A 25,390-nucleotide genomic window follows, 5' to 3' on the forward strand; every position below is an offset into this window, starting at 1 on the left:
AAGCAAATCCTAAGCGATGCAACTAGAACACAGGTAGGTAGATTTTGTGTGTGAATGTGAAGGTGCTCCCTGTCCGAGGATTCACAGGTCTTGTTCCAACAAAGCTGGAGACAGCAATGGACGAAATCTGCACCATGGGCGCCTCTGGGCTCCTTGAAGTGGTTGCATCACGGATAATGGGGTTAGCTGGGGTAGTTGTGAGGATTGAATAAGAACGTGTGTGGTAGAACACAGAGCAGATGTTTGATGTACCTGCTCAATGTGAACACTATGCTTGATGAAAATATTTCCCACACTCCTTTCTAACATGCTTTTAGAACCTCAGCACCTATTTTGACAAATGTAAGATAGATGATCAAATGGATTTCTGAAAATACACAAATAAGACTGATCCTCTTTGGGGTGCCTGGGTGGCTCAGTTGTTAAGCGTCTGCCTTCGGCTCAGGTCGTGATCCCAGGGTCCTGGGATCGAGTCCCACATCGGGCTCCCTCCTCGGCAGGAAGCCTGCTCTCCCTCTCCCACTCCCGCTGCTTGTGTTCCTGCTCTCGCTATCTCTGTCTCTGTCAAATAAATAAATAAATAAAATCTCTAAAAAAAAAAAAAAAGACTGATCCTCTTTGGGTAGCTCTGTGTGAAGCTCAAAGAAATTCTGGGAGGAATTTAAAAAAACGTTTGGAGTAGCAGCACCATCGCTGGAGAACATGGCAGCCGCCCCAAGTGCTCTGAAAAAGGTAATTCTCAGTTTGATGGGCAGGCTCGAATAGTTACAATAAAACCCCCCTTAGCGGCCCTATTGCTCTGGTTCCTTATTATATCCAGAGAGCTAGCCACATTACATGTCCATCTTAAGACTTTCACTCTTTAGCTAAAAAAAAAATACCACTATTTAGCTTTCCTCTACAGAATTTGACTACTATCCATGTTGAAGTCCAAAAAGTACCATGTACACCTCCCACTCATATGCTTCCCGGGATGTTACAACAGTATGGAGCTTTACAACAGCAGTAGCAATCACTTACGTAGCTTCTGATGCGCCAGGCAAAGTTCTGAACGGCTAACAACTCTAAAAGGTAGGCACCCAAAACTGAAGTCAATGAGATGATGTAACTTGACTCTAACTAAGAGAGCTGGAATTTGAACCCAGGCAGCCACAGAGGAGTCCATTACATACCTTAGTTCTTTCTGGGTTTGCTAACTAAATTTAAGAATCATTCAATAACACTGTATTAAGGGTTTGTAGGTAACAATCAATTTGGGACACTTCAAGTATCTCTCAATTTAAAAAGAACACATCAAGACTCCACAGATGAGCTGCCCTCTCAAGGTCACACTTTAGTGGGCAGGGTGGACTGTATTCCCAATCCAAAGGCTAGCAAACCATACCATCTTTGTTCAACCTCACAGAATTGCCAATGATACTGGGTTATCACCAGGAACACTTCTAAACACAATCCCATGGAAGAATGACAAAGAAAACTGGCCCACATTTTCTCTTTCTTTAAACACTTGTGATAAGGCTTCCACATGAAAACTGCAAGCTAGAAACTGGGGATAAAATGCAAATAAGATGCAGAACTCACGGTCCACAGAGAGACAGACATATCACCTAAGGTGACAGATCGTCACAGGTACTATAACAAAAATCTACGTAAGGGTTGATCTTCAAGTTTTCTAGAGGATACTGGATTTTCTTTTCTAATGCTCCATGGTGCCTCTTAAGGGAAATCCACACTTGAACAGAAAGAAGACAGAAGCCTAATCTACAATCCCAGTTTTGTGGAGCTGTATAACCCAAGAACGAGTACAGTTGACCCTTGAATGTGGGCTTCGGGGTGCGGATCCCGGCGCAGTCAAAAATCCACATACAACTTTTGACTCCTCAAAAACATAACTACTAATAGCCTACTGTTGACCAGAACCATTACCAATAATATAGTTGATCAACACACATTTTGTATATGTATTATATACGATATCACTACAATAAAGCTAGAAAAGATTAAGAAAATCGTAAGAGGAAATACATTTACAGAACTGTATTTATTGAAAAAAATCCATGTATAAGTGGACCCATGCAGTTCAAACCCGTTGTTCAGGGGTCAACTGTACTTCACTCTCATCTTTTAACATGAAGATGAATCTTCAACCCTTTAAAACTTGAAAATCCAGCCAAACTAGCACACCAATCTTAAAATGTTTTTGAAGACCATGATTTTGTTAAACAAGGGTATTTAAAGGTGTCATTATCAAGGTTAAATAGGGTACTGTGGATAACTGAATTATATAAAAAATTTCAAATTATATGTATACACCAAACACACAAATCGATTTGTAACAGCTCAGAAGACTCTTTGGGGTTATTTTATAGTATTCTGGAGTTGAGTGGCATTTATATACTACTGTATAGTACAAGTAAAGATATAGTATATTAAGTACTGAGTTTATTGGAACTTTTCAGTTGCTGAATTCTGGAAAACCAAGTATTTTTAAGCTGCCCAAATGCTTGGTTTTATAAAATTTCCATCTTAAACATGGTGCAGGGGAAAGAATGTGGGAGTTTTAGAAATAGCTCTGAGGGGCACCTGGGTGGCTCAGTCGTTAAGCGTCTGCCTTCGGCTCGGGTCATGATCCCAGGGTCCTGGGATCGAGCCCCGCATCGGGCTCGCTACTCAGCTGGAAGCCTGCTTCTTCCTCTCCCACTCCCCCTGCTTATGTTCCCTCTCTCACTGTCTCTCTCTCTGTCAAAAAATGAATTAAAAAAAAAAAAAAATAGCTCTGAATCTAAATTCAATATGTAACACCTTGCACAAGCTACTTAAATTCAGGAGGTTTTGTTTTTTCCATCTATAAAGTGAGAATCACCTTCCTTCAGTTGCTGTGAAGGTTTATTAGAAGATGAATGGAAAGGCCCAAGAGAACACAATCCACGGCTGATGTTTAATAAATGAGTTCCTTTTCTACTGCCTTTAAAAAAGCTGCTGAATGGTACCAGAACCTCAAGAAATAATTCCCAAGTCTGAAAAAGGGAAAACTCCAGAACTTCAGATTACATATAGAATTAATTACTATGAAAGTCTAGGCTTTTGTGTAAACAAAGAATAAAATCATACAAATATTAACGGGTACAGTTCTCTAAGGGGCCTAAAGAAACTGTTGAGAAGTTTGCAGGTCAGTTCTGTTCTTGCCTCGTACTATCCGAATATTCCGCTTTATGCTAGTAGTGAGGGGCTGACAGGTCAGGCTGCTTTTCACTAAGCTGGAAATATTAGTTCAAAGTAGGATTTTATTTAGTAAAACTGTAACAAATGTATTATTTTACAGCTATAAATGATGCTGTCCAAAAGTGTGGCAAATTATTTCAAGTGTACCTGGAAATACAGATTGAAATTTTTAAATTTAAGCTAACATCTAATTTTGGAACTAAAATAAGGAAAAACCAAGGATTGTAACCTATCAAAATCCTGGTGAGAGACAATGTGTATTGCCAAGTTCAAGGTAAAAAAAAAAAAAAAAAAAATTAAAAATTACATCATTATTTAAATGCACTAACCAAGTTTCTTTTTTCTTCCAACCAAGGGTATGGCTATTATTGTACCAAAAAAGATGAATACTGTATGAGAGACTGACATATTACATTTACCTACTACTGTACCTCCAAAATAATGTTAAGTCATTAAACAAAGATTTCAAGGTCACATTACCACCATTAACTACTCCACAACATAGGCAAAGACAATTATAGCCTAATGCACTGCAAATACACCTTTAAGGCAGTGGCTTTTTAATGTCGGGTTTTTGTTTTTTTTTTAAGATCTAAATTTGCCTTTTCCTCCTATCAAAGTCACTATTTTCTGAAACTTACTTAAAATTAAAAACTACTAAAATCAAGTCTATGTTCCTTTTCTTCTGACTTCTATCTTCCTCAGGATCTTGCAGGTCCCATTCCCACCCCCCCACCCTGCTCAGACAACACTTCAGAGGGCAGGGGTAGTCTGAAAAGTCACTCACTACATAAGACCGTGAAATGAATGATGAAGCTATACAACCAAAGCAAGATCCATGCTTTATCAACACATTATTCTCACATGTCTGCATGACAGGTTTGATACACAAGATTCTTGGTTCATTTTACAGATTCGGAAACCAATTAGCTCAAAAGGTGAATTCTGAAACCATGGTTGGTGTAGCAAATGAATATATCAAAACAAACTTTAAAAACTTCATCCAAATATTTACATTTAAAAAAGACATTTAAAAAATAGGCTACTTATTAAGTGTGCTTGAACAAACCATGTGTGGAATTGAATTCCATTCATTACGGAGTTAGTTTTCTGCTAAACACATACTGATAGTATAGAAGACCCTGGCAGGTGAGGATTTAAGTTTTCAACTGTTCCCAATGGATGCTAAAAAATAAAACGTGACAAAGGATGTCTGAGGCACTAATGTGAACCTCAGCAGTGGAAAGGCCAGCATGTAAGGCAAATTCCTTAGGAGTCAGAAGGGCCGGCACCTGTAACTCAGTGCGGCTTTGCTAGTGCCTAAGGACCACCAAGTACTCCAGGAAACGGTCTAGAAACCATTTAAATTTTGTAATTACACCTCACTGCCTTATGTTCTAATAGTTTCACAAACTTAGGAATTCACAAAACAATGTTTTGAAATATATTCCTTGAGAAGGAATATAGGAGGGTCTCCTATATTACATTAAACAAAAAACATGCAGTTTTTACAGCTCATAGAGCTTTTTCAAAATAAGCTACTGATCATACAGCCCAATTAAAAACTCAAACACTTTATATTACAGGTATAGAATGTTTATAGTTCAGCAATGCCAATATAGATAATTTGACACCTTAGCCCCTACTTGCAAAGTGATTAACAACTATACAACAATAACTTCTATTCTATTGTCATAGGCTTTGGCTCAGATGTTTAAATACTTAAAGAACTTGGTAAGATTTTTTGTGTGTCTTGTTTTGCTGTGGTTTCATGTGGGCATGGGTGGGGATTATAAAGACATGGGGGGAGGGGTCAGTTCATTGTATTAAGACAGATCAGGAATTAAATAGCCACTAGAATTTCATTTACGATTTCTTTACAAAATATATGTGGGAGAATATGGCTTAAAAACAGAGGGGAAAGGCCTCTTATCTGTTCATACTATTTTACTTTACCCTTTATCCAGTCTGACAATAACGCCAAACTTAATTTACTACCTAGGACAAGAGTGACTCTAACAGGATTTTATAAAGTCCAATTTAATTTTGGTTCTGAGATCTTAAGTGCTTAAAATTTTGGAATTCTTCAGATTAACTAAAAAAAGTTTTTCTGAACAAAATACCCAAAAGATTAGATAAAAACCAATTGGTTAACTACTTAAAAAAATAGCCAACTTTTTTTTTTTTTTTACAGATTAGTATTACTTGTAATATATCTCTGCCCCTATAAACTGACTTTTTGCTTAGTCTATAGACAAAGGCAATTTTTCTCAAGCAAGATACTATTAAGGAAAAAATATGATCTCTTAAAAAAAAACAAAAAGAACTAAGTGGGTCAGAAATAAAACAACAATGGATAACACAACTCAGGTCCCACAAATGTACCAGTTTCTTTAAAAAAAAAAAAAAAAAAGGTAAAAAAAGAAAAAGAGGGTGAGGTGGTTTTATATATCAAAATCAGAATTCTCATGCTTCACAATTTTGTTGCTAGAAATCCCCAAATTCCTTGGACTCATTTGGGAAGTTTTCTGAAGGTGCGCATTATAGTAAACAGCAGCAAAATACCAAAACAGTTCTACTGCTAAAAAGCAGCTACTCCTGTTTGTGCCTTTAGAATACTAGTTGTAAAACAGCAACAATAACAAAATACTAATTTGCGCCACCAAATGGATTTGAGCAATTCTAAGAAAGAAACAAACTGTTTTCTTTAAAACAGTCTAAGGCAGGACATTGACCATCATATTGGACAAATATTGAGTTTTGGGGGAAATATCAGAAATGTCAAAAAGAGACAACAGCATTATATTTAGTATTCTAAAGGCAGGCTTCAGGTAGTTCAACAATGATTCTGGTAACACCAACTGCTCACAGACATACACACGCACACACATAGATTTTAATGGCTTAAAAAAACCCAAATTTGTTACTTTAGAAAAATGAATGCAGTGCATTTTCAGTAATATTATCGCCACAGACTCTGATGGCTCAGTCCACACATAAGCAGTAGTTGCCTTCTATGGTGATATGGCTTCTCTGCACTAACTCCCATCAGGCCGAAAAACATTAGGGCAGGTTAAGTAAAGACTGAATTGTTGCACAAAGGGACATTTACTCATCAGATCCCACTGATCTCTTCTGTGCCCGTTTCCTGGGCAACCTTCTTGGTGAAGCTTTATCTGGAAGAAAAGAGAAAGTTTTAACTTGCTTACTGTAAATATGATGGATTCAAAAGACCTTTAAAAGGCATTTTTCTTCAACTTTACCACTAAGTTAAAAAAAAAAAAAAAAACACACACACACATGCAAAAAATACCCTAGTAATAAATGCCTCTTATCTAGTATAAGTTGTTAAACTAAACTTTAAAATAATCCTTCAAGAGTAACTCAATTCAAATGAAACTTTGTGTGATCAGGGTGGGAAAAGGTTTAATCTCAATTACTCGAATCCTGAAGCCACCAAGCAAAATCTTAAATTCTACAATTTAATATGTTTATATGTGCATAAGTAAATGCTTTAGAAATAGTGTCAAAGGTATGAAATTTGCAGCTTAAAAACACCTATACTGGCTACAAATTAATATTTATAAATGCAGCCATGCAGTTTGCATAATTTTTGGCAATTTCATAAATTTAGCTGGAACGAACAGCAGGTTAAAGGAAATTTTTAGACAGAACCAAACCATCCTGCATACACAAGCCTACTTTGTATACTTTTTTCTTCTTATCTCCTTACATTAGATTCCTAGTGGGTTTTATTAAACAAAAGCTAAACTGGTGGTGAGTTTCTACTCCTATCCAGTACAAGGAGTCACCTATGTTTCTTTCAGTAAGGATATCTTCTTCTCTGACCACTACTTTTATTTCTAGGAGCACTTTACATATTAGGAAGTTAAGCCCTTTGTGGTACAAGCTACAAATTATAATCAGTTTTCCAGCTTTAAAAAAAAAAAAAAGGGCTGGAAAAAATATTTAACACCAAAAGTATGGGGTTAATTTTGTAAGCATTTCATGAACAATGGGTATAAAAAAAAAAAAATTTACGTAGAAGATCTTAATTTTTATTTTCTAAAATTGCCAGATCACCATAACTGTATTTTAAAAATATAGAGTAAATGTTTATCAAGAATATTTAGCAGCTAAATTCTTTTTAAAAAATATGCTTTAGAGTTAGTGACTATGAAATATTAAGACTGAGTCTGTAAATCACATGAAAACTGACCTCAGTACTTTATTAAGATAGGTTAGTTAATGATGTGTTTGGGGGGGCTCAACTCACCCAAAATTGAGCATAGAAGCATTTTTCTGATGGAGAAAGCCTACAACTTTCATCAGATTTCAGAAAGGTTAGACTAAAACTACTGCCTTTATGCAACTGACCAATTACTAGATATTTTAAAATAAACAATACACTGAATATGATCTTTGAGGATTCAGAAAGTACTTTAAGTAGGCTCCACGTGGGGCTCAAACTGAGATCAAGACCTGAGCTGAGATCAAGAGTCAGATGTTTAACCAACCCAGGCACTCCTCAAAATGTACATTATTTATTTTTTTAAGATTATTTATTTGAGAGAGCAAGAGCACACGCAGGGGGAGCAGCAGAGGGAAAAGGAGACTCCCCGCTGAGCAGGAAGCCTGACGTGGGGCTCAATCCCAGGACCCTGAGATCATGACCCAAGCCGAAGGCAGACACTTAACCGACTGGGCCACCCAGGTGCCCCCAAAATTACTTTAGAATTGAACAGCCATTTTTTTTGTTGTTGTTGTCTAGTCATCCTACTTCTGACTTTACTTGCGGTGTGACCATGTTCATTATAATCTCAAAGGAGAAAAAAGACCTTGTAAAAAAAAAAAAGCAAAACAACAAAAAAACAATCTTATTCCGAGCATTCCAGTAACTTTTTTTGTATATGTACTTAGCTGTACTATAAGTAGTTGGTTTGTATGAGATGGTTAAAAAGGCCAAAGATAAAAGGTTTCTTTGTTTTCCTTTTTTGTCTATGAAGTTGCTGTTTATTTTTTTTGGCCTGTTTGATGTATGTGTGAAACAATGTTGCCCAACAATAAACCGAATTTTATTTTGCTGAGTTGTTCTAACAAAAAAAAAAAAAAAAAAGAATTGACTAGCCATCTGTGTGAAGGTAGCAGTTCCTACGCAGACTGAAGTCAGTAATCAGCACTTCACAATTTCAACCACCTGTAGCAGAGGTTTAAGTAGGGGAATACATGAAAAGAGCCGCCGAGGACCTGCAAGGCCTGTTTCAACACATACCAACTGGACTCCAGGAAGGCAGCCAACTCTGCCTAACTTAACAGTGAGTCTAAAAACCTCCATCACCTGCTCAGCACAGCAGAGAGAAGCAGATAAATGAGAAACAGAGTAAGATAGCATTCTAGAGTCATTTGGCTTTTGGGAAAATGGCTCCAAATTCCTCAAGGGCCTCAAGCAGCATTTTACTTCAGCAAAAAACAGTAACAGATGTGTGTAACGATGCTTTTGGGCCAAAGAAAAAACAAACCCCCTCTTACCACTTGCCCCACCAAAAACCCTAAAAAACTATTTTTAAAAAAACCTAACATATTATTTAAGGCCAAAATATTTTAGCTTTTAAGAACAAAGCTTAAACTATATGAAACAAGAAATCACTTAACTGAAAGAACAAAAAACACTGGAACATGATGTTAATGAGATTCAGTAAATGGGGCAGATCTGAAAATGCCCACCCTGCCCTTTTAAAAGAAAGATGTTACAGAAAGCCACCCAATTGTGGAAAAACTGCAACTTTTTTCATTTTTAGAAAAGACAAAGGCAAAAGGTTAGCAGAAACTTAAATTAGTCCCTCACCCCGCCCCTCAGACTGCACAATCTATCCCATTTCCTATCACACCTGGGGGAGTCATACTATATAAGTAGCCGACAGATGGATTTTTTTAATTAATGAGATAAAAATTGCAAGCTTTCTAATGGATCCCCGAGTTAAAAGAAAGTCAAATTACATGAAAGACTTCCACCTTTATAAGTTTCTGATTAAGGTTGCCTTATGTATACACTTAAAACACTAGTATTAAACAAAAGACCTATAATTTTCTATTAAAATCACCTAACCTGTCATTTACAGTTAAAAAGACTTGAGGGAAACGGAAGCACCCTAATCTGAAATGCAAAACATATCAGGAAAAAATGTATTAGTAACAGGCTCAAATCATTTCAAACCACCCCTCCTTCCTTTACATTCTGATGAGTGAGACAGAGACGAGAAAAATCTCTTGCCAAATTATCAGTGGCCCCTGAAACCTATTTGTCCTCACACTACCCCTCTCCAAAATTCCTAGAAGCCCGAGAGACTTCCACTACCATGCATACCTCCTGCTCCATTATCTTCAAAATTTCTCTTGGTTTTCTCCATTCTGTCCTCAAATATGCAAAGCACATGTCTTATCTTTGAAAGAGCTGGCTATTTTTTCCTAAATTATCTTCAATTTGGCTCAACACCTTTACTCTAAGAAAATCATGTTCAAAGGGTGGTTCTCAAAGTATGGTCTGGACCAGCAGCCTCAAAAATCACCTGAGAACATGGATTAGCAAATCCTTGGGCCTAACCCAAACCTACTAGGTTGGAAACTCTAGGGGGTGGGGCCTAGCAAGGGTAAGAAGCTGGCTAGGTGGTTCTGGGGAGTGCCAGTTTGAGAACTACTGCAGTAAGGAATCAAGTGTTAAGAGAAACAAAATACAAGCATACAAAATTAAGTAAAAATATTATTAAAATTGAACTGAAAATATCAGTATGATTTCAGGATTTGAAAAAATATGTATTGTCTAGCTCAGTTCACAGAATGGACTTAGAAACAATGTCATCCAGTATCAATGACATTCCTAAAGTCTAGATTTTCATTTCTAATATCCAGGAGTCCTTGGAGAAACAGCTTGCTCCATGCTTAGAGCAAGCACAAAATGTCTAGATTATCTTGTTGAGCCAGCAAGGAAGGGATCATTCAAAGATCCAAAGGGTAAGATTGGAAGCGGTTCAAAAAAGGCGATCAGTAAACCCTTCTCAGCCTTTTGGTTGAGATCAAGCATAAAAAGGCAACCAGTAGTCAAAACTGTACAATATGAACATCAAAAAAGAATACAGCTGACTAAAATATACTGATTCTATGAAAAACTGAGTTTATACATGATCAAAAAACAGAGGAGAAAATTAGAAAAAACTCATTTGTCACACTGGGGTGGCTTTTAAACTAACTCTTTGAAAACTGGAAAATAAAGGGAAAAATTAAGCACTTATCCTCCTTTTCCTATAGGAACTGTCTCCCATGAAGTAACCAAAAAGTCCCAGTTGATGAAGGACAGCTCTACTTCACCGAAGAATGGCAGTTAGTAAAAATCAAAGAAATTTCAATTAAAAATCATCACTTACAACTTCTGAAACATTACTGATTCATGAAAGGATTATCAACTGGTGAATGGTTTACAGAACTGGATATCTGTGTGATGCCAAAGTAGTATCAGAGATAACTTGTAGGTTGCAAGCAGAAACAACCACCCTTTCCTGGTTACGTGGGAAGATCATGTGGCTACTACCCTAATCTACTGCTCAATTTAGCATCATGAATGATGGGACAATCAGATACTGTTTCCTGATGTGATGCAGGGAGAAGTACTTTTGATATATGCTATCAGCCAAAAATGATTCAATCTAATCAAACCTATAGATTTATCTTCCAAGTTAAAGAAATTTTAACTAAAAGGCACGAGAAAACAATCAGAGAAATCTGGAACATGGGACTTTCTCGAGTCTCATTCCTCAGGGTAATAAACGGGTCAGCAGCACTGGCATCATCTGGGAGCCTGCTAGAAACACCAACATTTAGGCCCTAGCCTAGAGCACCGGAAACTGAACCTGCACCATAACAAGATTTTCAAATGATCTGTACACATATTAAAGTTTGAGAAGCCACTTTCCACAGGTCAAGTGGCCAATCTCTTGAGCTGCTATACATTAAAAGGGAATTAAGACAGAACCACCAGACGCAATGCATCATCCTATATTGGAAAAACCAGTTGTAAAGGATATTTCTGAAACTACTGAAGAAATTTCAACATGATTATTTATTAATAAATAAAATGAGTCATTAGTCTTTAAATGTGATGTTATTTCTGTCAGGAAAGAGTTATTTCTTTGTAAATCGAAATTTTTTTAGAAGTAGCATGTCACTGTAAAAAAAAATCTACACTCTAAAAGAGCAAATAATCAGAGTGCCTGGCTGGCTGAGTTAGAAGAGCATGGGACTCTTGATATCAGGATTGTGAGTTTGAGCCCCACGTTGGGTGTAGAGATTACTTAAAAAAAAAAAAAGGGCAAATAATCAAATTTTTACTAATCACATGTATTTTTTCACACCCTTCTTCCTTAACTTCTACGCCCCCAATTTTTAAAAATTTTTTATTTTTTTCAACTAAAGTTAAAAATTTTTTTTTTTAATTTAAATTTTAGGTAGTTAACATACAGTGCAATCCTGGTTTCTGGAGTAGACTTCAGTGATTCATTACTTACATACAACACCCACTGCTCACCACAAGTGCCCTCCTTAATGCCCATCCCCCACCCACCTCCCTCCATCAACCCTCAGTTTGTTTTCTATCATTAAGAGTCTCTCATTGTGCCCCCAATTTCTGAAATGGACTCAGGACTCCTTTGATTTCACAGGATGAGGCTCCAACTAGGACCTCTTAGCTCCTAGGCTTTGCTAAAAGTAGTAATGGTGAGAAAGGACTGATTATGTATGAGAGTGTTATCTGCCTTCCAGCTATTTTCAAATTCCAGTAACAATTTATAAATAACATGCCTCTCAAAAAGCCTGTAGAGGGCAATGCCTCAAAACCCTGAATTTGATAAAAACTTTTATCACCTTAATTGGAAAATCAGATTATCTCAATGCTGTTTAGAAACTTTACTGTTGTGGGGCGCCTGGGTGGCTCAGTCGTTAAGCGTCTGCCTTCGGCTCAGGTCATGATCCCAGGGTCCTGGGATTGAGCCCCGCATCGGGCTCCCTGCTCGGCGGGAAGCCTGCTTCTCCCTCTCCCACTCCCCCTGCTTGTGTTCCCTCTCTCTCGCTGTGTCTCTCTCTCTCAAATAAATAAATAAAATCTTTAAAAAAAAAAAAAAAAAAAAGAAAGAAACTTTACTGTTGTTTATGCAGTTTCTTCAAAATGAGGGGTTTCATGTAAATGGAAAAAGGAATAATATAAGTGTATTTGGTGGTAAGACATGGTCCTAAAACAAAATCAGATTTTGAGCAAGAACGGCAAGTACCATTAAAAAGCATTTAGTGACTTTAACTCTATCCATCTTTGAGTCTTAAGTTTTCCTGGGAAAGCAAATGGGCTTCAGAATGAGACAATCCAGCTGTGAATCTTAGCAAGTTATTTCCTCATTAGCAATTTCTCATCGTAAATAAAGACAGCACCTCACACCTTGCAGAGGGAGAATGCCCGGCACAAGCAGGCGCTCAACAGAAGTTCAATTCTTTCCTTCAACAAGGCCTCCCTAGGTTTTAATACGGTCCCCTTTCCTAATTCAGAAGTTGTCCATATTATTCACTCTATCACACATCACATACCATCTCTGATTACTCAAGTATTTCATAAATGTGCTTTATCTTCCTCAGGTAGAAATGTAAACTCCCGAAAAAACACTAATATTCTTTTCATTATACCCACTCAGAACCTAGCACAGTGTTATGACAGACTAAATACTTGACACTTGGCGATGAAAATACAATCATAAATACAAACACTCTGTAAGTGTAGTAATTCTCAGCTTTAAAGTTCATGAACAACAATGTCAGGGAGAAAGATACTATAAAACCACCCCCCCACCCCCGCCCACAATCTATTTGTCATGTAGGAATTCTTTGGGAGGGATGGCTCCACAGCTTAGAGTGACTTTACTTTTTAACTGTGACTTTTAATGCTTTTCAAAGTTTCAACCAATTCTGTATAAGACATTTAAAATTTAATTATTTTTGAAGAACCTTTATTTTAAACATACCAGACTGCATAATTTTTTTCTTTTAAAGATTTTTTTTTTTAAATTTATTTATTAGAGAAAGAGAGAGAGAGAGCATGAGAGGGGGGAAGGTCAGAGGGAGAAGCAGACTCCGTGCTGAGCAGGGAGCCAGACGTGGGACTCGATCCTGGGACTCCAGGATCATGACCTGAGCTGAAGGCAGTCGCTTAACCAACTGAGCCACCCAGGTGCCCCAGACTGCATAAATAATTTTGATGCATTATAAAGAGACCACAGTCTACCCTACAACCCAATTCCATATTTTGCTATGAGGAATATCAGGATAATATGGAAAACTTGTCCTTAAAGAGAAAAGATTATTTAAGGATTTATTTAAATTTTAAGGTAAATGATTTCACGGGATCTCAGCTACCACCTACGCTGTATGTCCCAATGTCTCCAAATCTGTTAATTTAATTCTATTTTTAAGTAATCTCTACACCCAAAGCAGGGCTCGAACTTACAACCCCGAGATCAAGAGTTGCACACTCCACAGGCTGAGCCAGCCAGGTGCCCCCATCAATGTCTCCAAATCCTGTTTCACCTCTGCTCTAAATACAACTTTCGAATGCTTACTGGACATCCTTATCTGGGCTCCTTATGATCAACAGATCTAGTTCCAATTCCTCTCCCCTCATGCATGTGTGCTACTCTTCCTATATTCCCTAACAGTAATGGGATCATCTTCCATCCAGATGCCTAAAACTCAAAATTATTTTTCCCTCCTTCCTCCTTCGAACATCCAAAAAGTCACCCAAAGCCCAATCTGCTCCAATTCTGAAATACCTTTCTAGTTTCTTTTCCTCCGCGTCACTACTGCTTTAGCTTAGGCCCTAAGGATTTCTCAGATGTTTTATTGAAATCATCTAACTGGTATCCCTACTTCTAGGAGCTCCTGCTTGCTAAACCATACAACACACAACTATGATAATTTCTTTTAAAAATACAAATTTGTTATTTCTCTGCTTCAAAGTACTGATGGCTGCCTTTTACCAAGAAGGAAAGCCAAGTCCTTAGCACAGCACATAAAACTCTGAAGATTCCTTCTCACCTAACTTCTCAAGACTCTGGTCAAAAGTCAACTTTTATCAATGACTCCCCTACTCTCTCCTACAGGAAGAAGGCCCCTCCCATGCTGTTATTGCTTTGTACCCACTTTTAATAAAGGAACTACCGCACCATAATTATGTTTCAATAGAGAAAGCTCCCTGAAAATGATAATGAAAACAATTCACTTTGTAACCCTGGAAAGGACATGAACAGCCCATTCACAAGAAAGTAGATACTAAGTGGCCAATATATATGTGTAAAGAAGCCAAACCTTATTTTTTTTTTTTTTAAAGATTTTATTTATTTGACAGAGAGAGAGAGAGAGAGAGAGACAGCTAGAGAGGGAACACAAGCAGGGGGAGTGGGAGAGGGATAAGCAGGCTCCCGGCCAAGCAGAGAGCCCTATGCGGGGCTCGATCCCAGGACCCTGGGATCATGACCTGAGCCGAAGGCAGACGCTTAACGACTGAGCCACCCAGGCGCCCCGCCAAATCTTATTCTTAATTGTAAATGAAAGACAACATTTTGTACCATACCGCCAAATTAAAACATTTGGTAATACTTGAGAAAGACTGGTGAGAGTGGAAAAGAATTAGGCAATATTGTACACTGCTGAGAACATAAACTATCTTTTGGAAGGGAAACAGGACTTTTCACAAAAATAAAAATAAAAATGTACATAACCTTAGACCTATTTTACTTTTTTTTTAAAAAAGATTTTATTTATTTATTTGACAGAGAGAGACACACGAGAGAGGGAACACAAGCAGGGGGAATGGCAGAGGGAGGAGCAGGCTTCCCGCGGAGCAGGGAGCCTGATGCGGGGCTCGATCCCAGGACCCTGGGATCATGACCTGAGCCGAAGGTAGCTTAACGACTGAGCCACCCAGGTGCCCCAGACCTATTTTACTTTTAAGGAATTATGTATCCCAGGTAGGGGGGTGGGTGAAAGGGGAGGAGGAGGTCAAAAGGTACAAACTTCCAGCTATAAAATAACTAAGTCATGGGGGTGAATGGATATCACGATGTCTATAGTTTTTAATACTGTACTGTATATCTGAAAGTTTGCAAAGAGAGTAGATCTTAAAAGTTGTTACAAGAAAAAAAAGATTTGGGGTGTCCAGGCGGCCCAGTCGGTTAAGTGTCTGCCTTTGGCTCAGGTCATGATCCCAGAATCCTGTGATCAAGCCCCGTGCTGGGCACCCTGCTCAGCGGGGAGTCTGCTTCTCCCTCTCCCTCTGCCGCTCCCCCTGCTTGTGTGCACGCGCTCAAGTAAATAAATAAATCTTAAAAAAAAAAATGAAAGATTTTTAACTATGTGTGGTAACAGATGGTTAATTAGACTTACTGTAGTGATCATTTCACCATATATACAAATACTGAATCATTACACTGTACATCTGAATCTCATGTTATATGTCAATTATCTCAATTAAAAAATAAGAAATTATCCCATAAATATTTATATAAAAACATTCATTATAGTTTTAAGAATGAAAAACTGGAAATAATAAGCATCCTTCAATACAGAATAGGTTTAACTTATCATGACACATTTATATAAAGGAATACTATCCAGTTTTTTAAAAAAAATGAGGTAAATAAGTCACTATCATAAAAAAAAATCCAAGAGATGAAAACTCGGGAGGTAGAACAGCATATGCAGCACGATGCCATGTGTATAAAATATTCACAAACAACAGACATATGTGCTGGTAAATGTACAGAAAATACTTAGAATAACAAACACCTATTATTTATAGAAAATGAAATTAGTGGAGCCAGGTGGTGATCTTTTCCACTTCTGTACTATTTATTAATGTTTTTAATATGAGGTCATACTACTCTTACAATAAATGTTTCTAAAAAGTCCATTTACGGGGCCCCTGGGTGGCACAGTCGGTTGAGTAACCGACTTTGGTTTCAGCTCAGGTCAAGATCTCCGGATCCTGAGATCAAGCCCCACGTCAGGCTCCACACTCAGCATGGAGTCTGCTTGAGATTCTGTCTCCCTCTGCCCTTCCCCGCACTAGCTTGCTTGCTGGCTCTCTAAAGTAAATAAATCTTAAAACAAAATAGTCCATTTACAATTGGAAGAAAAAAGAAAAACTGGAGATGTCCTTATACCTAATACATAAATCTATAGCAAAAATGCTATTATGAGAATGAGGTAAAGTAAGTTATGGAAATTAACACTTGAACACTAAGTACATTCTTTCGTAAAGATTAATATTTTAACTAATCTCATACATAATGAAACTAAAATATATGTTAGGTAAACCACCAGGCAATGTCTTAGGTTTATTCTTTGAAACTACAGTGGGTAGTTAGTAGTTTTTCTAATAAATACAGTGCTGGGAAACTGTTCCATTACTCATTAAACTTACTGTCAAGTATTCATATGCTATACAAAATCCAGTACTATATATAGCAAACACCATTAAAAAAATTAATTGCCTCACCTCTTCTACTCTGCACTGAAGCAACAGAAAAAAAGAGACAGGAAAAGATTAGGAATATAGAGAATTCACACATTTGTATATAAAACTGCAGATCTGGAAGCATTCTAAATTAAAGCATAAAAATACTACTCAGAATAAAATTTTAAAGTGTTTATTAATATTATACTAGATTCTACAGAAGTAATGGAAAAGATGAGTGTTAAGTAGCATTGACCAAGCATTTTTATATCTAAAATACTTAATTTGATTTCCATTTAAGGGAAAAATTTTCCAGCCAAGTCTATAAGAGTACTTACTGATCTGATTCAAAGTTTCCTGAGGAATCCAACTCATGTCAACATCATTCTGACTTGATGTACCCATCTCTACCTTCTGTATGGGTCTCTTGCGCTAAGAGAGCATAAAAACATTATTTTAAAGGAGTTCTATTATAATGTTCACTATAATATTAAAAAAGCTATTAAGCTATCTAATTTAAATATCTTAAACAAATACATCCTCTTCAAAACATATTCCTACTTATTTTATTAATTAGAAAGAGAAAATCATGCCTAACACCAATTATAAAGAATAAATGATAAGGAATAAATCTTCACAACGATTCATTTTCAGGTTTTAAAGGCCTTTTCCTTTGCTATAAAAACTTCATAGGTCGGTGGGCTGGTGGACCAACTAAGAACTTCTATTTATATAGTGATTTTCTTTCCCTTTGGGAATCAAATCAAAGAATAAATTTATTTTAACATCCAACAAAATTCAAGATAATTACTGAAACACTGCATGCAGGCAGGTAGATTTCTGCACTGTTGGCATAGATAAAACAAAAATTTTAAATCTCATTTAAGCTAACAACCTCAAACTCTGTCCCTGGAGTATATGCAGCAAAACTGCTAGGAAGAAAGTGATTCAATTCCTTCCTTAATCTTGCTCTTAAACAACAAACCTAATCATTTACGTAAGAGTATTAAGTATACAGTCCAAAAACTGGACTCTGAATACACGAAAACTAAAAATGGCTTCATTCAAATAAAAAAACAAAAACTGAAGATGTCATTATACCTAATACATAAATCTACAGCAAAAATGCTATTATGAGAATGAGGTAAAGTAAGTTATGGAAATTAACACTTGAGCACTAAGTATTTCTCTTTTAAAGAGCAAGTACTTAATAAAAATTTGACACAAATCTTGTTATACTTTCCATTGAGAGGAATAATATGGGTTGTTCCGTTTTTTGTTTTTTGTTTTTTTTTTTTTGCAGGGAGGACAGGGAGATAAAGATACAGTGAAAGAGAAACCATGATTATAACAGGTGCTTCAGTGTTGCCATTTTAGTACCCTTACAAGAAAGCAGAAGTTTGATAGAATACAGCCAAATTTATTCTTTCTTTTTCAAATGAAAAGACTCATTTAACTGCTAACTGGAAATTATCCCTAGAGTTAAGAGTATTAAAGCAAATATAAAAGCTGTGTTGCTTCTAGGTTGAATAACATATCCATGAAAAAGTATAGTAAATAGAACGAAATCTTATGTCTGAGTTTAAGGAATAAAAATTCTAGCATGATTTAGAATTACAATATAAAAGTAAAGATCATTCTGGAGGGTGTAGCCAAAAGACCCTAAATGCATTTGTGTATGGAAGTCTAAACAGATCCAAGTCACATATCCAAGGTCTCATCTTCAGGTTTTATTTTAAAAAGGTATAACAAATGTATAAATACACAAGCCCACAGTTGAGAGCAAGAAGCCACAAATAACTAGATTATACTTAGCATGGTAACAACTTTTGAAGTATGGCTAAGAGTCATTCATCTAGAATTACCTTTCTAGATTCCAGGAGTTGGTGAAGGCCAACAACAACCAAGAGCCCAAGACCAGCAAGGAACATATACATAAAGATTCTGATATAAAAGGAGAAAAAACAAACTGGCTTTAATTCATAAGAAACACCACAACTAATTAAAACTGTAATTCTGCTCTAACTCAAACAATACCATAGCTATAATCACAACTGTAATTTTTTTTAAGATTTTATTTATTCATTTGAGACAAAGAGAGAGAGAGAGAGAGAGAGAAAGCATGAGCAGGGAGAGAGGCAGAGGGAGAGAGAGAAGCAGGCTCCCCGCCGAGCTAGGAGCCCGATGTGGGGCTTGATCCCAGGACTCTGGGATCATGACCTGAGCCGAAGGCAGACGCTTAACCATCTGAGCCACCCAGGTGCCCCTACAACTATAATTCTAACACGATATACGCTTTCCAAATAACCTGGGGGGCAAAGGAAGAAAATATTTTATATTCAACTTAAATCTAGATAGTAAGTTTCAGAGATTTACTCTATCTTTAAGAACAATTAGTCAAAAAAAGCAATTATATGATCTAAAATGAATAAAATTTCCTTATAATTTATTACACTCAAGCTCAGTTAAAATAATTGCATTAAGTTTTATCTCCCACAAATATTGTATTTTGCATAATTTGACTTAAAAATTGCTTTTGGTCAATTACATATAGGTATACAGTGACAAATGACTCATCCTCATTCACCAAGAACACAGTTTTTAAGATAACATCTAGTTTATATTTTTAATAGCAACTGAAGAGGTATATAACTTAGATGACGCTGGTGATCAGCTCATGAGCATGAGGTAGAAAAGAATTTAGAAAAGAGGGGACATTCAGAAAGCTAACTTTTTATTTTTTTTTAAAGATTTTATTTATTTATTTGACAGAGAGAGACACAGCGAGAGAGGGAACACAAGCAGGGGGAGTGGGAGAGGGATAAGCAGGCTTCCCGCTGAGCAGGGAGCCTGATGTGGGGCTCGATCCCAGGACCCGGGGATCATGACCTGAGCCGAAGGCAGACGCTTAACGACTGAGCCACCCAGGCGTGCCCAACTATCTTTTTAAAACAATTTTTGTCATTTCCCATTATCTTTCCCAACTCACTATTAATAGTTATAAAAACCACCTAAAATATGGATTTATATAGAAAGGATTTCACAAAAATCTACAGTCTGGTCCATTTTCACTATTAAAACAAATGTTGACAGGAGTAAGCCTTCCAGGCCTGCCCTGTGAGATCAAGATCTACGTATTGCAGATTTCACTTACGTTTCTCCATCTAACCCATCCTCTCTTTCAATAATCGTAACTGTTTGATTGAAGACAGCATCTTGGAATACATTGCCCTATTAATAAAATAAATTACAAAAATGTCAACAGCATTGAAAAAAACAAAAGATTTTAAGATTTCTTAAAACCATTACCCTAACAGATAAAAAACAGCTTTCTCATCACTTAGGTAAGACTCAAAAAAGTCACATGTAATTACACTCACTCAAAGTCAGAGACTCAACATTATAATATTACTTTCTTCCACAAAATAAAAAATGCCTCCAACTTTGCTAAAGTTGTCCTGTGCTTTCGTGAGGGCAGGGAAGGGGAAATGTGTGAGAAACCAGGGAAGTAAAATAAAAAGGGGATAAATGCACAGAAAGAAGCAGAGCCCACAGAACACCCATAAACTAGAAGCCATAACTTCTGTTGTGTATAATCCTCCAAAAAAAGGTGAAGAGCATGAAAATATATATAGTAGCAGCTGCAGTAGCAGATTTAAGAACTATACCTGAACAGAAGTCAAATCCATGTTCTAAATTCACAATGGATTGGGAAATCAATTTACAATAAATGCAATTTTCAGTACCAAAATATTTTTCTGTTGCAGTCTTGGAATAATTTTGTCAGTTCAACACAGCTTCAGTTTTCAAATACAAGAATCACTCGGACAATACACAGAAAGCTGTTTCCAGTGTTTGATGCTTCACGCTAAGGCAGCACTTCTCAAAACTGTCACTTATTGCTAAACTATAATTATGTAAGGTTTACTTCAAAATCTTTGCACCTGCATTCCTCCAATGACAATTCCAGGAATCAGAATACATTGATGATACAAATTAACATTCAAAATGGTACTAAAACTGCATATGTGTCTGTTGGATTAAGTTTAATTCTGCTTGAAAACAAGACAAAATATGTAACTATTCAAACTGCTTAACTATAAAGTTGAGGAAGATTAATATATTTTGAAGGATGAAAAACTCTTCCCACTAATTTAAAAAAAAAAACTTAATTGCAGCATGAGAAATTTATCTTAACATAAGTAAACATGTTGACACTACATGAAGAAAAGGTTGAGTAAGCGTCCAAAAGAGGATGAAATTTCCTTCTCTGAAAACTTTTTGAAAAGGAAATGGTTTAGATGTGTTCTCATCTGAAGGATGTAATAGTTAGCACCTACAGGTCAACTCCCAGCAGTAAAATTCTAGTGGGCTTCTCTCATTCATATATATATATATATATATATATATATATATATATATATATATATTAAAAACCACAAGACAACAGAGCTTATATTAGACTATTTGGTTCTCATAAACCATAAACCTCACTGCTCTATCCTAAAAATATCTGATTATATTTTTATCTACGAGCATATAAAATGATGGAAAAACAGTACAGAAAGCCGTTAAAACTTACAAATAAAAGCAGTAAAATGGGCAAAATGCAAGCAATGAATGGAGGTACAAAACAAACTACCCTATATATTTTAACATCTTAATAAGCAATAGACTCCACTGTGTGGCTTACTGTTCTTTTAGGCTCAAGCTCAAGTCACATCTGCTTTCCTACTACAGCCCGTAACACTCATCTCTAGTATGTATCACTTATGCTGGAATATCACCTGTTTGTATCTATCTGCCCCACTGGATTCTAGACCTGAAGACAAATACGTGCAACTTATTTTTGCCTCCCTGTTGCCCATCACAGTTCCAACCATAAACAGGCACTTGAATGAATAAATACAAGACTATTCATCAAACAATGTCAATTGTCCTCATCTATCTCTAACTTCAAAAAAAAAAAAAGAGGGTTTAGAAGGCCTTACATTCAAATCTTTGTAGTTCAGATTGATGACTAGACCAAAGGGTCGTCCACCCATGGGCTCTGCAGGAATGAAGGAATATTCAAAAGTTGCCTGTCTCTGGGGTGGTACTACAGTGTTCAGAGGAAGAGCTGTGAAATTCTGGATATAAAACTGGTAGTCCTGAGGATAACGGAATGAGGCATCTAAGGATTCAACAATAAAATCTTCTGTACCCTTGTTTGTAAAGCCTACTAGGAACTTCACAATGTTATTCGCTGGAAAATCTAAGAAACAAACAAAAAAAGAAACCAGAAGATTACAAAATGTTCAAAGCACACAAAATAAATAGACATCACTAAGGATTTGGGTACCCTTTTCTACAAGTGGACTTGGTTTCAGAATCTTTTTCAGTAGTGCACTCCAGTTACCAACTAGTAACTGATTACAGTTGGTGTATAAACTGAAACCCTTGCCTGTACTCTAGCATTCTCACTTCAGAACTGAACGGAGCATCTCAATGTTAGACTATATCACTTCCACGCTGTGTGGTCTAAGAAAGAGTTGTGTACTTTTAGCAGTAAGATTATCTTGCAGTGGGACTACTTGTCTTGAAGTCACTTCCAACTTATATCTGTTATCTGTGCAGATAAGAATGACAGAAAGGTAAGTCTAAGAGGTCCACCTAAAAATCATAGTATCTGTTAAAGTATTGAAAAAAAAAAAATTAGGGCCGCCTAGGTGGCTCAGTCGTTAAGTGTCTGCCTTCGGCTCAGGTAGCCCTGCTCAGCGAGAAGCCTGCTTCTCCCTCTCCCACTCTCCCTGCTTGTGTTCCCTCTCTTGCTGTCTCTGTCAAATAAATAAATAAAATCTTTAAAAAAAAGAAAAAAATTAACCAGGTAACCCATACCACTTCAAGCAATCAGTCAAAACACAAATTTGAAGGTACAACCCAATGAGGAAGCTATAAAAAAAAGGAGGGAAAATCTCTTAATCAAATCATACTTTTTGTAAGCATAAAATTCGAATATATGTGGGAATAAAACAAAACTTGAGAAGATGAAGATAATTAATAACTTCAAAAAGAAAAGTCTTCAATAATTATATGTGGCCTACAGAGCTGAGTTTCACCCAGTTTAGCAGAGGCTTTGGGACAGACACATCTGGGTCCGTCTTCAAAATCTATTTACCAAATGAGTAACCCTGGACATGTTCTTCACCTCTCTAAACCTCAGTTTAACAGTAACTATCCTCAGACGGTTTCTGTTAAGATTAAATGAATGCACACAAAATACTGAGAACAGTGTTTGCTTATAGCTCTCCATAAATATAAGACATCATATTTTCTTTTAATGAAACTAGGCTCTAATCCAGGCCTAATCATGCAGATTTAATATTTCACTAATATTTACACTCAAATTATGAGTCAGTTTACTGTGGCAATTTGAGAAAAGTTTAAAAACAGTTTCTTCCAAAAGAACATTTAACTTCTAATTAAAATAGATAGTATTTAATTTCCCCCTTAGTTTAAATGCCAGGAATACTACCTTATGGATATGGGTAATCACACATATAAGAGGATTTTTTTGAAATACGTATTTATACCATACTTGTAATGTAAGAAAGAGGAAGATGAATAAAGATCTTAAGCATTACTAATGCTTCCCCAAAAAAGTGAGCTTGTCATTTGAAAAATTCCTATGTCTGAGTTAAAACTAACATTTCTCTATTACCTTCTCCTTTCACAAACAGGATAGTTGTATCTGCACTTGGTGAAGCTTCAGGTTCACCAGATACATCTTCTTCCTCTTTATCTTCAGCCTAACAAAAACATTAGAAAGATAATTATGGAGGAAAATACATCATTTAAAAATAATGACTTCACTAGATTTGGGACAAAATACTTCTTCTCCAAGACTCTGCTGGGATTAGTAGTGGTATGAATTTCAGTGTATCTCATCAGTTAACACAGAACTTTCAGAGTGGTGTGTCTCAAAGAATAATACGTGTACTAATCCCCTGGGGATTTTTTGCAGCTCTGATACAGTTCTAGGGAAAGCCTGAAATTCTGTATTTCTAAAAGCACCCAGGAAATACCAAGGCTGCAGGTACTCAAGCCACATTTTGGAACCGTAAGTTTCTAGAGCATGGTTGGTAAACTTTTATCTGTCAAGTCTGAAAAAAGTTTAAAAACAGTGTCTTTCAAAGGAACATTTAATTCGCAGTTAAAACAAATAGTATTTATTTTCCCCCTTAGTTTAAATGCCAGGAATAGTACCTCACAGGAAAAAGTCTCAAACTTAGTCTTCCTGCCCGCCATCCTCCCACAAGGGTGAAGGAAACAATACTCCGAAAGCAGCACCAACCCAAGGACCCAGATATCAAATATTTTTGGCTTTGGGAACCAGGAGGTCCGTCTGGCAACTACTCAACTCTGAGGTGTCAGTATGAAAGCAGCCACAGACAATATGTAGAATTATAAGGATAACTAGACTTAGCCTGTAGCCATTTTGCCGACTTCTGTTCTAGCGCACCTTGTCATCACCCCAAAAGATTTCTATCCCAATTAACAGAACAATTTTCCTGTGAGAAGATGTCACACAACTTGGAAGAGGTGGCTTAAAAAAAAAAGTGAGCAGGATCATATTGGGATGATGGAAAGGTCCTAAAATTCAGAGTTGCTCAACTTGGTACATTTACTATGGATTGTTGAATTACATGTTTAAAACAGGTTAATAGTATGATATGTAAATTATATCTCAATGAAGTTGTTACAAAATGTGAACAAATTTTAATTTAAAATTTTAATCCTCAGGGTGCCTGGGAGGCTCAGTTGGTTAAGCGTCTGCCTTCGGCTCAGGTCATGATCCCAGGGTCCTGGGATCGAGACCCGCATCTGGCTCCCTGCTCAGTGGGGAGCCTGCTTCTCCCTCTCCCTCTGCCCCTTTCCCCCACTCATTCTCTCTCTCTGTCAAATAAATAAATAAAATCTTTAAAAAAAATTACCTTAAAAAAAATTTTTTTAAAAATTTTAATCCTCAGTGCAGCACTTCTAGAGGCATCAATGAGGATTATCATTTAGGAATGAGAGATACTCACACACTTGAAGTGTTCAGGTCTTTAATAAATTGAGATGCTTAAGGGCACCACTGTTTACTGGCATTTCGCTTTTCTCACTTATGTAAAACACTCTCTCTCCCAATAGACAGACTTCTCATGGGCAAAGACTGTCTTATACTTTAAAAATTCTTCACACCCAGCTCATACACTCAAGAGAAGACACTCAGACATTTGTTCGATGACTGTGCAATTGTTTGATGTTATATATTAAGTATCCTTGATGATACCCTTCATTTAGTAAGAGTTAGTGAATTTCTACTTTTGAGAAGAGACCCACAAATAGGAAGAGACCAGAGACAAGAAGGCAGGAACCAACCATAAGCTGTAATAAGGAGGAAAGAGTATACTTGAGAAATGGTTAAGAGAAATCACCCCGAAGATTCGATTAATGGGTTGTGGGATAAAAAGAAATGGAAGTCATAAGGCAAGAGCTTGAATCACTAGAGCCATATCAAAACAGAAAATATTTTATGGAGGTGGGATGGACGGTAAAAGCTGAATTCCATTTTGAAGATATAAGATTTCAGGTATGAATAGAGTA

General features: G+C 36.7%; 1 protein-coding gene across 3 annotated transcripts in view; it reads right to left on the minus strand.

The window, feature by feature from the left end:
- SSR1 (signal sequence receptor subunit 1) overlaps positions 1–25,390 on the minus strand; it is a 40,319-nt gene that overhangs the window by 10,065 nt on the left and 4,864 nt on the right. The window contains exons 3-8 of one of the 3 annotated variants that reach the window (XM_036103921.2): positions 23,463–23,550; positions 21,754–22,016; positions 19,917–19,993; positions 18,628–18,706; positions 17,101–17,194; positions 6,335–6,398 (exon numbers count right to left, since the gene is read on the minus strand). In XM_036103921.2, the coding sequence (XP_035959814.2) occupies positions 6,335–6,398; positions 17,101–17,194; positions 18,628–18,706; positions 19,917–19,993; positions 21,754–22,016; positions 23,463–23,550 (665 nt within the window). Of the gene's footprint in view, positions 1–4,051; positions 6,399–16,748; positions 16,820–17,100; positions 17,195–18,627; positions 18,707–19,916; positions 19,994–21,753; positions 22,017–23,462; positions 23,551–25,390 lie in introns of those variants that run through there. The other 2 variants (XM_036103922.2, XM_078055677.1) reach the window with 2 other exon arrangements.

Source organism: Halichoerus grypus, chromosome 9 (genome assembly GCF_964656455.1).
Source record: "Halichoerus grypus chromosome 9, mHalGry1.hap1.1, whole genome shotgun sequence".
Classification (NCBI taxonomy): Eukaryota; Metazoa; Chordata; class Mammalia; order Carnivora; family Phocidae; genus Halichoerus; species Halichoerus grypus.